General features: G+C 36.6%; 1 protein-coding gene across 2 annotated transcripts in view; it reads right to left on the bottom strand.

The window, feature by feature from the left end:
• Positions 1-10,731: 10,731 nt before the first annotated feature.
• Positions 10,732-14,012, bottom strand: part of PGGT1B (protein geranylgeranyltransferase type I subunit beta) — a 56,438-nt gene continuing 53,157 nt past the window's right edge. For both annotated transcript variants that reach the window (XM_054589948.1, XM_054589949.1), the window contains one exon: positions 10,732-13,027. In XM_054589948.1, coding sequence (XP_054445923.1) covers positions 12,846-13,027 — 182 coding nt within the window. In that variant the 3' untranslated portion in view covers positions 10,732-12,845. The remainder of the gene's footprint in view (positions 13,028-14,012) is intronic.

Raw genomic sequence — 14,012 nt, 5'->3', positions numbered from 1 at the left:
TATCAATTTTTTGATTAAATGTTTATAGAAGTTTTTCCTTTAAAAAACCTATTAACCCTTTTTGAGATGTGATGCAAATACTTTCCTATTCTATTACTTGTCCTTTAACTTTTTCATATGTATATTACTGTGTAGTCTTAAATGTTTAATATAGTCATATTGTCAAAATATTATTTTGTACTTTCTTCTAAAACTCCTTAGATTTTACATATTGATTTTAACTCACCTGAATGTTTTTTTTTTCTTATAATGTGTGAAATAGGGCCCTATATGTTTTATTTCAAGCAATAGTGGTCCATGTACTGTATTTGTTGAATAAGCCTTATTTTCCCCATTGATTTGAAATATCAGTTGAATCATATATTACATTGTTAGACAGATATATGTTTCTAGAACACTCATTTCATTGATCGAACTTGATTATTTCTGTGCTGGTGTCATGTTGTTTTAATTGCTGAGGCTTTATAATGGATTTAAATTTTTAAATATTTTATAGTGGATTTTGACATTTAAAAAAATAAAATCAATCTGCATTTTTAAAAAAGAAGAAACTCCTACCTTTGCCACAACATGGATGGAACTGGAGAATATTATGCTAAGTGAAATAAGCCAGTCGGTGAAAGACAAATACCATATGATCTCACCTATAAGTGGACTCTGTTCAACAAAATAAACTAATAAACAAAATAAACCACAGGCAAGGAAACATGGAGCAGACTGAAAGTGACCAGAGGGGATGGGGAAGGAGGACAATGGTGGAAAGAAGGGGAAGGGACTAGACAAAGAACATGTATGAATGACCCAGGGCCACGGACAACAGAGTGGGAACTGACTGTGGGGGTGAGGGGGGCGGTGGGAGGGGTGGAGCAGGGCAAAGGGGGAAAAATTGAGACAACTGTAATAGAATAAACATGATTAAAAAATAAGTAAAAAAAGAAAAGACAAGAGTCGAGGCACTGGTTGGGGAGTAACAACCACTTTTCCTCTGGGGGCAGAGAGTCTTGAAACTCTTCTTATACTGCGTGCTTAAGGGGAAAACATAAAAGTCATTAGGTCTCCTGGGTTTAAAGCCAGGCTGCTAATTACCCAGGGCATGTTAATAAGGAAATAAATCTCTGAAATCAAAAATTCACTGTAAGTCAGAATTTTTTTCAGTTGTGTCCTCAGTTGACAATTTCTGCCCTCTTTTCAGACTACAGTGAAACATAATTGAAATGAGATGTAACATAACAACAAAAAAGGAACTGGAGGGAAGGGCATTTTTCTTTAACAGTCAAGCATCTTCACTGATGCCTCTCCCACCAACTTTTCTCTCCCCTGCAAATTCACTATCATAGGACTTTGGGGGAAAGCACATGCCAGATATATTCTTTATCAAATATTAAAATTTTAATGGATAACTTCCAGCATGCTATTATATATTTATAAGCAGAGAAGTGTTATTGTGCTTCCCATAAATACCAAGTATTCAACATTCGTTATAACCTAGTTTGCAATCTCTTATGACTTAAGTAAAATCTCATTTTAATATAGTAGCGTAAGCTCTACAAACTCATTTAGACACTAAAGTTAACATCAGTGCATGCTTGTTATAAAAATAAAAGCTGAAATAGTTTGGTTTGGAGCTCTACTTCCTGTAATCTGTGCTTCCTCTCCTCCTGTTAGGCAGTAAAATGTTTGAAAAAAACTTAATAGCAGTGTTCCCTGAAACTCATTTGTCTACTTACCTATTAATAGGACTTACACGTGGTCATTCTTCCTACATTTTTAGCTTTCACTTATGAGGGATGTAGAGGTAAAACACAAATGTTTTCTATATAATAACTAACACAGAGCCAAACCCCACTTCTTAAGTGTTTTCAATAAGAACGTCTTCCTTCTCCAGTTTGGGCAAAGCCTAGTCCAGCCAGGCCTGATATAGACACCGAAAAGCTGCTGGGATCCTTTTTTTTCTTCCTCAAATCCTTGGACCTCCAATTACTGATGAACCTCCCAGGAAAAAAAATACTTTTGCTACAGGAAAAAAAGTATTTTTTGCTAGAAACTTAACTGCCTCTTAAAGATGCTGTTCTTAACTACTCTTTAAGAGACATTAGTCAGCCCGAAGTCACCTTAAAATCATGTACTCTCCATGTAAGAAGAGACTTTTCTGAGTTATTTAATAAGGTGATCCCTAAACCTGACATCTCATCAGAAATTCCCATGGGGCTTAAAACTACAAAAAGATTCCTGTCTCTACTATAGCCTCTGAATAAGTAGTTTTGGAAGTGAGTGCCACTATAATCTTTTTAAAGCAAAGCTCTGAATTTGTCAACCCAAATTCTGAATGTATCTCTAAAAAATGAGAAGTATTTTTATATAACACAAACCATTATCGCAACAAAATAAAAAATAATTCTTTAATATCATTTAATGTCTAGTTCATAATCAAATTTTTCTAATCCTCTCAAAAATATCATTTTGTTCAAATTAGGACCCAAACCAAGCTCATGTGTTATTCTTACATTTCTTTTAATCTAAGCTTCTCCTTCCCCCTCTACTTTTTTGCCACTGACCAGCTTTGTCTTTGGGGAAGTCCTACCTTCTGATATATGACTGATTGCTTCCTTGTGGTGCCATTTCACTTGTTCCCATTTCACCTGTTGTAAGTGAGATCTAGCAGATGGATTTGTGTAAGCGCGCCTCACATGGTGTTGTATCAGGCAGTTGGTAATGCCTGCCTGTTCCACTTTTAGATACTGTAGGTTGGGTTAGTCTTTTTGGGTGAAGCTTCCATTTGAAAAATTTTCTGTCAATTTTTCTCCTGGTAATTTCTCTGTGTACTGATGATTGCTGCCTAAAATCAACATTTGTTAATTTTAATTCTTTTCTACCCCTAACATTCCTTCTACATGTATGAACTGAGAACTTTTCTGAAAAAGTTCCTTCATCAACTAGCATGATCTGTTTACTCTGACAATACAGTTTGTTCAGAAGAGGCAACGTAAGTGCTTAGATTTTAGAGAACTGGAGTAATGCTCTAAAATAATTGTTTTCCTGTTTAACACCTCTGTCCGAACTGCATGCCATCTGAAAGTGGGTCCAGCTACACTGCCAGCCCGAAGTCCTCATGCTCTGTCCCCTCCCCGCTCCAACCGCAGGGGACTTACCTGGCTGGCGGGTCCAGCTTCATGCAGCTCTGATGCTGCAGAGTTGTTTCCCACGTGGCAATTCATTTAATTCCCTTATTCAACAAATGTTATTTGTTAAGAGTTCTGAGCAATGCAGTTACTGGTGGAGCCAGTGTGTGACTAACGAAGGGTAAATGTTAAGATCAACTTATCTTCACCTGCTCTCTGTAAAGTAAATGCACGGTAAAGAGTACAGTAACAGACAGGTCACCTTCAGGGCAAGTCCTCTAGGCCTCTCCTTACTGGTGTCCACTCTCTAAGCCCGTCCTAAACAGAAATTCTGGATTTGCCACCAGATGTAAACCTCCTTCCATGGAAGAGCTCTTTACATATTTAAATATTTCTCCATGCCCCCTTGAAAAGCCTGATCTTCCTACTTCTGACCGCAAACCCATTGTGCTGACAATACAGAGCACTGTGGTGTCACTGCCTCCTTCATTTTAGCTACTTGATTTCTATTAATGTGGCAGCGGTACTAACTTTGAAAAATTTAATGTACATTTTGCTTTTGAATTTCCTTGTCCACCTGAGGCCCTTATTTACTTGCAGAGGTTTAGCAAGAACAAAAGGAAATATGCACCTTCAGAGTCTGAAGCAAAGTAAGAATCATAAAGCCAGGCTTTGTCACTTGACAAAAGATATTCTAAATTTCTTAAACTCCAATGAGCATGTCAAGGTAGTGGTAGCGAGAACTCAGGAAATGAAGACAGGAAAGTTTCTGCCACAAACAAGGCTGGAAATATTACCGCCAGTTGTGGGAAAGCGTGGGAAGGATGAAAGACATGGGCACAAGAGATGTGTATGGATTGCCCAGTAGCAACGTCCTGACAGTCAGGAAGAGACCTAAGAACATAGGGGCTGGTGGCCTGCCAGTACTGCCCTGAGATCTGGGTAAGAGGGGCCCTTGTCCTCTGTAGAGGACCCCGTTCCGTGCTCCCCAGGAGTGGGCGGGGTCTCCTCCAGAGCGTGCCCCAGGTACCAAAGATTCCGGCATTCTCGCCTGAGCACACTTCCAAGGTCTGCATGGGGTTCTCCCATGGCTCCTTTCTGGACTGTGCTGCCGGGGTGTGGACGCCCCCCGTCCAAGATGTGACAATGTAACAGCTGTTTGGAGGAGTCAGAGGTGATACGAAACTTCTCACAGGCATGAGGGAGCTCCTTAAGGTGTGGATAGGTGCCTAGGGTGGGAAAAGGAGGACTGGCCTTGGGCTGGGAACCCTCAGGCCAAGATTTCTGAATCTGAACCTGGCCTTTAAAACTCAGGTTCCTTTGAGGTGCTTGAGAGTGATATTGGTGGGACAGGAGGCTGGGCATGCATTATGAGCAAAGATTGCCTGACTCGGTGTGAAATACAGGCAAACTGAGATCAGGAGGGGGTGCCGGTGGATGAAGAGAGATTATGTGGAAGGAAAGAAACACCCGCTTCCCTCTGTCCAAGAGAAAGTGGATTTTATTCTGTGGCCATTCCCAATGATTGCACCGAACCAGGGCCAGCAAGCCAGCAAGCCAGCGAGAAATCTCCCCTTGTCCACTTCGCTCCAGCCCAGGGGCAGTCACTGCCAAATCACGGCCTGGGATGGAGCATGAAGTCGATCATGGGTTTGCGCTAGTAACAATTATTTGGTATGACCTGCTGTGTTTTGAAATGTCATGATATCTGTCAGCCTAAGATGATAGACCACAATTTTTCTATTTGATTTGTAAATCAAATATTTAGACATGTGGTGTGTGAGGTGGCCACAATTTTTCTATTTGATTTGTAAATCAAATATTTAGACATGTGGTGTGTGAGGTGGCCTCTGAACTGCTTCTCCAGGCATTGCTTAGGAGGCACTGCGGTCCTGGGAAGATTTTAGCTGTTATCTACATCCAGGGTGGCTCGGTAGCATTGAAGTGGCGGGGGAGGGGGGCGGGGGGGAGGTACCTAGATACACAAAATGGACACAGTGCTTCAGGCATAAATATCTAGGAGTTTCTGCATATGCCAAAGAGGAGTTTCTGCATATGGCAAAGAGTGTGTAGGTGACTGAAGGGTGTGCATATGGAGTTACTAAGATCAGGTAGGTTGGTAGAGGCCTGGCATCAGGGCAAAGAGGCCATAATGCTGGGACTGTGCAATCAGAGGCAAATGGCAGGTAACCTACCTCAAAAGGCCACACTAGACCAGTGGCAGACACCTCTGTAGGCGCCAGTCTGGGAAACAAACTAGAGCAGCAACCTGCAGCAGAGGCCTCCACCAATACCCACACAGCAAGGAGCAGGAGATAAAAACAAAACACTGGTATTAGAAGAGACTGAAATTATTAGCTGACCAATGTAAATGGCCCCGTTCCCTCCCTCTCCTACCCCTTGATAGCCGAAAATACAAGCAAATGAAGATTGGGCTCATTTGAGAAAATAAATGGGATCTTTTCTTTGCATATCTGAGCATTTGTGACATTTTTAACTGTACTAAATTGGACTAATATCATTATTAGCTCTTTTGGGTAGGAGTAAAGATCACATTGTTGAATCATATTGCGCTTACTGCAAACTAACACCCCCCCCCCCCTTTTTTTAAGTGTATGGGGTGCTCTCTCGTTTCTCCTGCCCAAGCTGCTTTTTTGAAATCAGTGACTGGTTCTCAAATTTGCGTCAGAGCCACTTGGAGGCCTTGTTAAAATACAGATGACCAGGATCACCTTTAGAGTTTCTGATTCAGTAGGTCTAAGGTAAGACCTGAGAATTTGCATTCCTAGAAAGTTCCCAGATGATGCATCTACTCCTTTCTACAGAACACACTTTGAAAACTTGTTTCAAGTCCTACATTAATAATAAAATTTTTTTTGATTTCACTATCATAGACATACACCAATTAGCATTCAGCCATACAACATATAAAGCATAAACTTCCCCCCAAACTTATTTTTTATATATTGTTATCAACAAGGGAAACTTTTTATTTTTCCATGAAGAATGGGAAAATTTTAAGATTGGTAACATTCAGTATTGCAGAGGATATGAGTAAACAGGTAATCTAATAACCTGTTGATGAGTTTATGAAAAGCTATGCTGGTTTTGGATGGCAATTTAACAGTTATTATCAATATTTTTTAAAGTATACATTATTTAATCCAGAAATTTCCACCTAGGAAAACCATAGAAAAATATATGATGTTCACAGCAACATCTGTAAATTGGAAATAACCTTAAGGTGAGAAATATTAAAATAAGTCAGTCACAAAAGTAAGGAAAGATATTGTCTGAACAATTATTCTTATATGCATATTTCTATAATTGAACCACTGAGTAATTTTCTACAGTACATCCTACAACAGAAAAGACATTCTGTCACATAGTATTCTAGCATGGTACTCAATTGCTGAAATTTAAATGACAAGATGAAAATCCATTAACATTCTAGAGCAAGCTACTTATGTACACTTTTTAAAGTTGATTATTTTCCTTCATTCCTTAGAGACTTCATAAAGCTCTACCAAACTCCCTGACTTGCTCTAGGATTAAATGAGGGAAACTGGCTTTGAGCCTAAATTCATAGTTTCTCCAGTGAATTTTAAGAGTGCTTTCTGATCACGTTTAAAAATCTCAGTGTCAAGTTAGTGTACACCAGCACCTCAGAAAGCACTGTGGCAAAGGCTATCAGAATTTATAATGTGCATGTTCTTTGCCCCAGCAAGTCCACATCTATGAATTTAGTTTAAGCAATGATACATTTTCAAAGATCTTAAGCAAAATTTTTATGATTGTGTAAAATAAGGCACTGATTGATACATTTATGCAATGCAATTGCATAAACAATTGCAATACTATGCAATTGTTTAAAGTATGGACAGTGAAAGACATTCTTAATACAGGGTCCAGCACAAATAAAGCCCCTTTTATTACAAAATCATAATTATGTAATTCTGTAACATAATAATCACACCCAAGCACACCATATGACATTTTAGGTGAAATGTTCAAATTAAAACTGTAAATTATTACACCCATCTTATTACCCTACCAACCACACTCAAGCAGGTGTTACTTCTGCCGGACCCTGGATATTGTTGAATGGAAAATATTTATAGTACAGAATATATAGTGTTATCTCATATTATTTACATATGTATATTTATATATGTGTATCTGTGTTATGTATGTGGTATTGGAGGATATAAGAGTATGTTTTAATATCTAGTTAGGCTAGTCGCCTCTTTTTATTTTTTCCTTTTAGTTTTCATAGTTATTCTTGTATGTTCTCTCAAATAAAAATAAACATAATTTTTATTGGGATAGAATTAAATTTATGCATTAACCTAAGGGAAATAAAAGCATGTTTTGATGTTGAGTCTCATCTAAGAATATGGTGTATCTTTTCATTTGTTCAAGACTTTTCAGCCTTTCAAGAGTTTTATTTCTGAAGCTTTCCTCAGAAGTTTTGGACATATTTTAAGTTTGCACGTAAGTTTCTTTGTTGAAGCCATAAAAGGGATATTCTCAAGTATATTTTCTAACTAGGTTTGTGTATATATATAAAGTCTTTTATTCTTAGTAAACATTTTTATTGAACTAAAATTATAAATACAGAAAAGTGCACAAATCATTAAGTGTACAGCTTCATATTCATAAAGTGAATGTGCCCATGGAACCAGCACCTAGGTCATAAAACAGAACAGCAGCAGCACCACAGAAGCTGCCTTGTGCTCTTCCAGTCCCTGTGGAGCTCAAGAGGACAGTTGAACAAATAACACATACATTATGACTCCATTTATATAAAGTTTAAAAACAGGCAAAACTAATCGATGGTGATTATGTCATGATAATAACTTTGGGAAAGGAGGTGGTGACTAAAAGGGGGTGCTGATTTCTGACACCAGAGGTTTTTCCCATTTTGAACTTCAATTAAAGAGTATGCACTCTTTTTGTGTCTGCAGAAGACTGCTGATATTTCTATGTTAATAAATTGCTACTTTACTAAGTTCTCATTTTTCAACAAATGCCTTTTTTCCAGATATAAAATCGTATCTGCAAATAGTTGTACCTCATCCTTCCCAATTTATGTCTCTGTTTTCTTTTATCCAACTTCATTAACTAAGCCCTCTAACACAATGTGAAGTAAGTAGAGGAGATACTGGGTCTTGTTCTGACTTGGCTGGAAAGCCTCTTCTGTTTCAACACTAAGTTGCTGGCTTTTGGGCAGAAGTCCAATGTCAATGAATTACTATCAACCTCTACTTGAGTATATTTGACATGAATGAGTGCTCAATTCTGTCAAATGCCTTTTCTGCAAAGATGGAGATAATGGTATGATTTTCCCCCTTAACTCTTTTAACATAGTATCAATAGATTGTCTAATTTTCCTCGCATTTCTGTAAGCCCAACCTCGTGATGACTTACTACTTTTTGAAAGTGCTATTGTTTGCCAATATATTGTTAAAATTTTTGCAGTGATATTCCTAAGTGACAGTTTAATTTTCTTTTTGGTATACTTTGTCAGGTTTTGGAGACACTATTATTCACTTTACAAAATGAGTTTGGAAGTCTTTTTTTTTTTTGGCACTTGGAGGTTCAAGATACTTTTCCTAGCCTCTGGAATTCTTTAAATATTGAGATTATTTAATCACACAACTTTGGTATAAAACTCCTTGAAACCATCTGGGCCTGATGCTTTTCTTTGTAAGGAATCCTTTAACTATTTGTTTCTTCTATGGTATATGGTAATTAGTTTGTGAATTTCTTTATCTGCTAGGGTAAATTTTGGCAATTGGTATCTTTCTAAAAAAGTTATTTTCCTAATCATATAAAATTACTGGAAGTAGTCTTAAAATTTTGAAAGTTTTCCTGTTTTATGGTTATTTCTCCTGTCATTTAAATTTGTTTCCTCCCATTTTCTTGAGTAGGTTAGCTGGTGGTTTGTGTATCTCATTCTCCCCTCCTTCCCCACTTTTTACTAATTCCTTCCTTCTGCTTTCTTTTGGTTTGCTTTTTCCTCCAGTTTTTAAGACTTGGTAGTTTAACTTTGAGCTGCTTCCATTTTAATTGATGAAGTTCTAAATATTATAGATTTTCTGTCATAACTGCTTTTTAGAAGTATGTACATTTGGCCCCCATCAGTCCTGTGGTCATGTGTTTCTGGTGTGCTTTCATCACCTGTGAGGATTTCATCTGCTTCGTTCTTGTAACTCTGAATGGGATTTGACTGTAATCCTTTTCAGTTGCCCATTTTTAAAAAAATTTTTGTTTGTTGTTGTTCAGTTACAGTTGTCCTGCCCTTTCCCCCATTGCGCACCCCTGCCCCGCTCCCCGCCCAGGCAATCCCCCTCGGTGCACATCTTCGAGTTTTCCTCTACTTTTAGGAGGGAGGGTGATTGGTGGCTTTTCTTAGATCCGCAGTCCTAACACTCCCTGTTCATTTTTACCAAGTAATTTAAAAGATTATACATGTCTATAAATAATGCCTCTGCTTATTGGCTCTCCTTCCCAATTTTTATCTGGACTTTCTAGTCTCTGTCCTATTGTACCTGTCCTAATTCTAGAAGTTTCTCCTCAGTGCTAGGCTTTGTCTCATTACTCTCAAGAGGTACAGATTGCTCTAGCACGATCCTCACACCTTATTATATTGCTGTAACACTCACCTGAAAATGGGAACCTGTAGAACCCCTCCCACTCTCAGCTTCTGTTCTCAGACTGGCCCACTGCACTTTATAGTGAGCAGCGGTCGGCAGCGTTCTAGTTCTCCTGTTCTCAAGGCTGTCAGAGGCCAGCTGCCTGCCTCCCTCCTCCCTCCATACAGATGCTGAAACTATGTCAGTCAGTAATTTGTCCTCATTTGGATATTCCTGTTCATGGGGACACTCTACCATTTAGTTCTGTAGAATAGGGTCTGTGGCTATCCTAGTTACTCTGTATTTTTAAGAGGAGACTCAAAAACTCTATCGCCACCATCATTTCCCCCCAAGTTTAAACTCTAGGAGATGTCTATTGCAGAAAAGAGGTTTTAATAATAATAATAATAATAATTTTATGGTGGTTATGACAGGAATTATAATTAGGTATTTATGGTTATTCAGCTACCATGCTAAGTGCTTTATATGTATCATCTCCTTAATCCTCAACCATGAGAGTTAGATTCCCCTCCTTGTTTTATCAGTGGGGAGTTAGGGTTCAAGAGTTCATTGATGAACTGGCAGATCTGGGATTTAGATCCATTGTCTGATTCCAGAGGAACCATTTACTGAGTCTTAAATATTATCAGGTCCAACAGTTTTCAAACTATGTACTACTGTCAGCAAAACTTCTGTTTGAATTTAAATATTTATAAATAACTACTTAAACATCTAATAAAAATATATGCACATTACAGGTCAAATCTAGAAACACTGCAGATGATAAATAGATTGAATTGTGTTTATCAACCTTGTTTTTATGAACATGCTCAAAGCAAAGCTCCTACTATCTTCTAAAAAATACCATATTAAGGGTAGGAGTACAGCAAAGGGAACAGAGTTGAGATTTTGGACTTCATATTTCCCTTCTCATATCACCACTGCTAAAAAACAAAGTATATATGTAAAATATTACTTATAATTTACTTTACTAATAAGTAATTTTCTTGCAAATAACTGTTTAGAAAAAGTTAGAAATAGTTTCTCTACAATTCACACTAGCCTGGTATTTTTTTGGTCAATATGCTGCTATGGAATGTGGCGATCGCCGGTTCATAAAGTTTTATAATACCTCTCACAAATATTATCAATTAGAACCATATTTTAATTTACAATCTTATGCTATTAAATTATACAAGGATTAAGAAAATATTTAATAGTTTTACGAAATACTTTTACCATAGACTTCTCTTTCATTTATGAACAGTTACTGCTACTAACTTTCTAACATTCCAAACAATAACGTCGATTCAGGAAAAACCCTCTGAGTTTTGCATGTAGTCCTAAAGCCATCACGTACACGGTGTTTTAACTCCTGCTGGCTAAAAGATGACGTAGTTTGAGATGTGGATGTCTTAACTTGCCTGAATTTAAGCAGAAGCAATTCATGGAAGGCTGACACCTGTTGTTAAACTTATTGTTTTCCCCATCATCAGAAAATTGATTGTATTTTTTAAATTTTGATCAGCAATCGTATTTTTTAATATTTTCCACTACTTTGAGTTTACTTCTAATTTTAAAAAATGGCTGGCAAACTGAAGTTTAAAACTAATCATTTCCTCCAAGTATAAAGTAGCTATCCCTTTGGGAAGGACCATTATTTAAGATTTTTTCCTCCAATTTAGGAAAGAAATGAAAAAAAAATGTTAAATATTACTATGCCTAAACAGCTGTATTAGTAATTTAGTTTTTATACTAATACTTGGAGAACAAATAATTCAACATTTATTATCACCAAAGCCTTAACTTAAAATCCAGCTCCTTTAGAGAAGCATTTTCCTTCTCCATTTTGGTACTGGTTTCATATCTTTGAACGTCATCAAGCAACAGTGATTGATGTGATTTGCTGATAAATTGATTACTTACAAGATGAATGTTTATACTACCTCATTTACAATGAGCAAGTTCACAGAATGAAGAAAACAAAACATAAGTAAAACCCCAGTCTTTAATGCCTCCCACTTACCTGAGAATATAAAAATATAAATGACCATGTATGGAGCTAAACCGTTACATTTACTTAAGTGGTCCTGCTTTTCAGTTAAATTTTTACTTTTTAATTTGAAAAAATTAGAAAATCATCAGTTTTAAATCAGAGCAGCTAAAACATGGGGCAACAAACTTAAAGTAATCTAAGTGGCTAAACATAACTCAGTTATAAAAGTATAATTTATAACATCACATATGTCAAAAAATAAACAAGACCACTAAACATCTTTCCTTTCCAGATAATACTGTTTTCTTCCCATAAAGAAAAAAAGCAACTAATAATTTGACATTAAAATCAAATATAACTGTTATTCAGCCCAGCAACATCTAAATAAATGACCTGCACAACACGAAACTTTCCCATTCACTATCATGTACAGTTAAATTACTTTTCCCCTCAGTTACATAATACTCTTCTTAAAATAATCTCCCTTTAGAAAATAATTGTATTAGTTAAGCCTGTTCATTCTTGCTATGAAGTTAAATTCATTTATGTAGGCCATGTAAGTTTAATTGGCACGCATTTAAGAATAAGACAAAATAAGTCATTCTTTTTAAAAATTACAGGATTTGTTTTCAAAGAATAATCACAGATACTTAATTCATTAAAGCAATTTTCTACCACCAGCACTCAAACTTTTAAAATGATCACCAAGTATTCGCCTAAAGATTATCACTGCTATGTGAACTGTAAACTTGTTTTGAAGATTTGTGTCCAATTTATAATATAATACAATTTTTAAGGAAGAGTTTTAAAAAAGATAACCTACATATATACAGTTAATTTTCCTCAAAAGAACTTAGAAATACAGTATAAACATTTAAGAACCACAAGAGAGTCCACTTCAGTTCAAATTTCAAAGATTTTCTTGAAACCCACTACAAACACTAGCTCAAGACCATACCCAAAGTGACACCAGCACAAGATTTCATTGTAAGACTCTACCTCTTAAAAAAAGAGCACACTTGGTTATACATGGCTTTTAACCTTGAGCTACAGTTATGCTACAAATCCCGCCCCACCCCAATCTAAGGTCAGTCATGTGGAGATGTGTATGTTCTCCGAACACTGTTTCGAGTCCTTGGCTCGCCAGCTCTGATGGAGATCACGAAGGCGTTCAGAAGTCCGCGTGCTTACATTCAGGGCAGGATGGACTTTACAAATTCCATGTTCCTCCATCAATGACAGGCCACAAATCCCAAAGTATGCATGTAAAGCATCTAAAAATGAAGCATTTAAAAAAAAACAATACAATAGGCATTCTGATTTGTACATGCTACAAAATACTTTAGTTACATATATATCAGCCCACCACTACATTACAAATTTAGAAAAATTCTAAATATAGGTTTTTTGGAATGTTTGCTTTCACAAAGTCTCAAACACTAATTTTTAAATAACCAGGTAATCAAAATCTGATGATATTTGATTCAAGACAATAATATTAACAAAGGAAAACAGTTCTTGCTGAAGAACAGATATCCCAACATCCTTTGTGATTAAAGGACAAAAAGGAAGAGTAGCACTAAAATAAAGACTACTCACTTTAGTGGGTTTTTGCCTTTGCTTACTATAGAATATGAAAACAAGGAGCTTTAGCTCTATTATCATAAAAAGGAAAATTTTTTCTTAAAAATGAAAATAAACAAACCTCTGAATCTAAGTAGCAATACCCTTCCCCTTACTTCTGAAAGTTCCTAAGCCATATACTATTCTAATACTGTTTTAAATGAAAAGCACTTACACAAAAATAACTCATTCTGGAATGCTGTTCCATATTTAATTTTCCACTTTAGGGTAATGTCAGTCATTCTAAACATATCTGACCTGACAATAAAAACAAGCTTACATTCTACTTGGCTATAATAATGTGAATGCTTATAGAGTGACAGTTCTTCTATACTGTCCTTACTAGTGTTCTTCAGGGATCAGCAACCCTCTTCTATTCAAGTGGCCACTTAAATCACATGGCTGTTGCCTGCCCGAGAGCCTTACATGGACTTCTGCAGTTATGGGAACACTACGAAACACAGATTTTGTAGCAGTAAAATTCTTTTTCTATTTTTGATCTGGCCATCATTTATGACCTAAGGAGCTATTAAAGTTCAAAACATCTTAAAGTTCAAAACATCTTAAAGTTCAAAACATCTAAGTCAAGCTTTTCAAAAGAATTAAAGAGAAAGTTTTACTCACACAAGTATCATT

Source organism: Pteronotus mesoamericanus, unplaced genomic scaffold, assembly GCF_021234165.1.
Source record: "Pteronotus mesoamericanus isolate MK-2021 breed Mesoamerican mustached bat unplaced genomic scaffold, CSHL_Meso_final scaffold_167, whole genome shotgun sequence".
NCBI lineage: Eukaryota > Metazoa > Chordata > Mammalia > Chiroptera > Mormoopidae > Pteronotus > Pteronotus mesoamericanus.
Note: the sequence above shows the minus strand (reverse complement) of the source record. Positions and strands in the feature narration are given on the sequence as shown.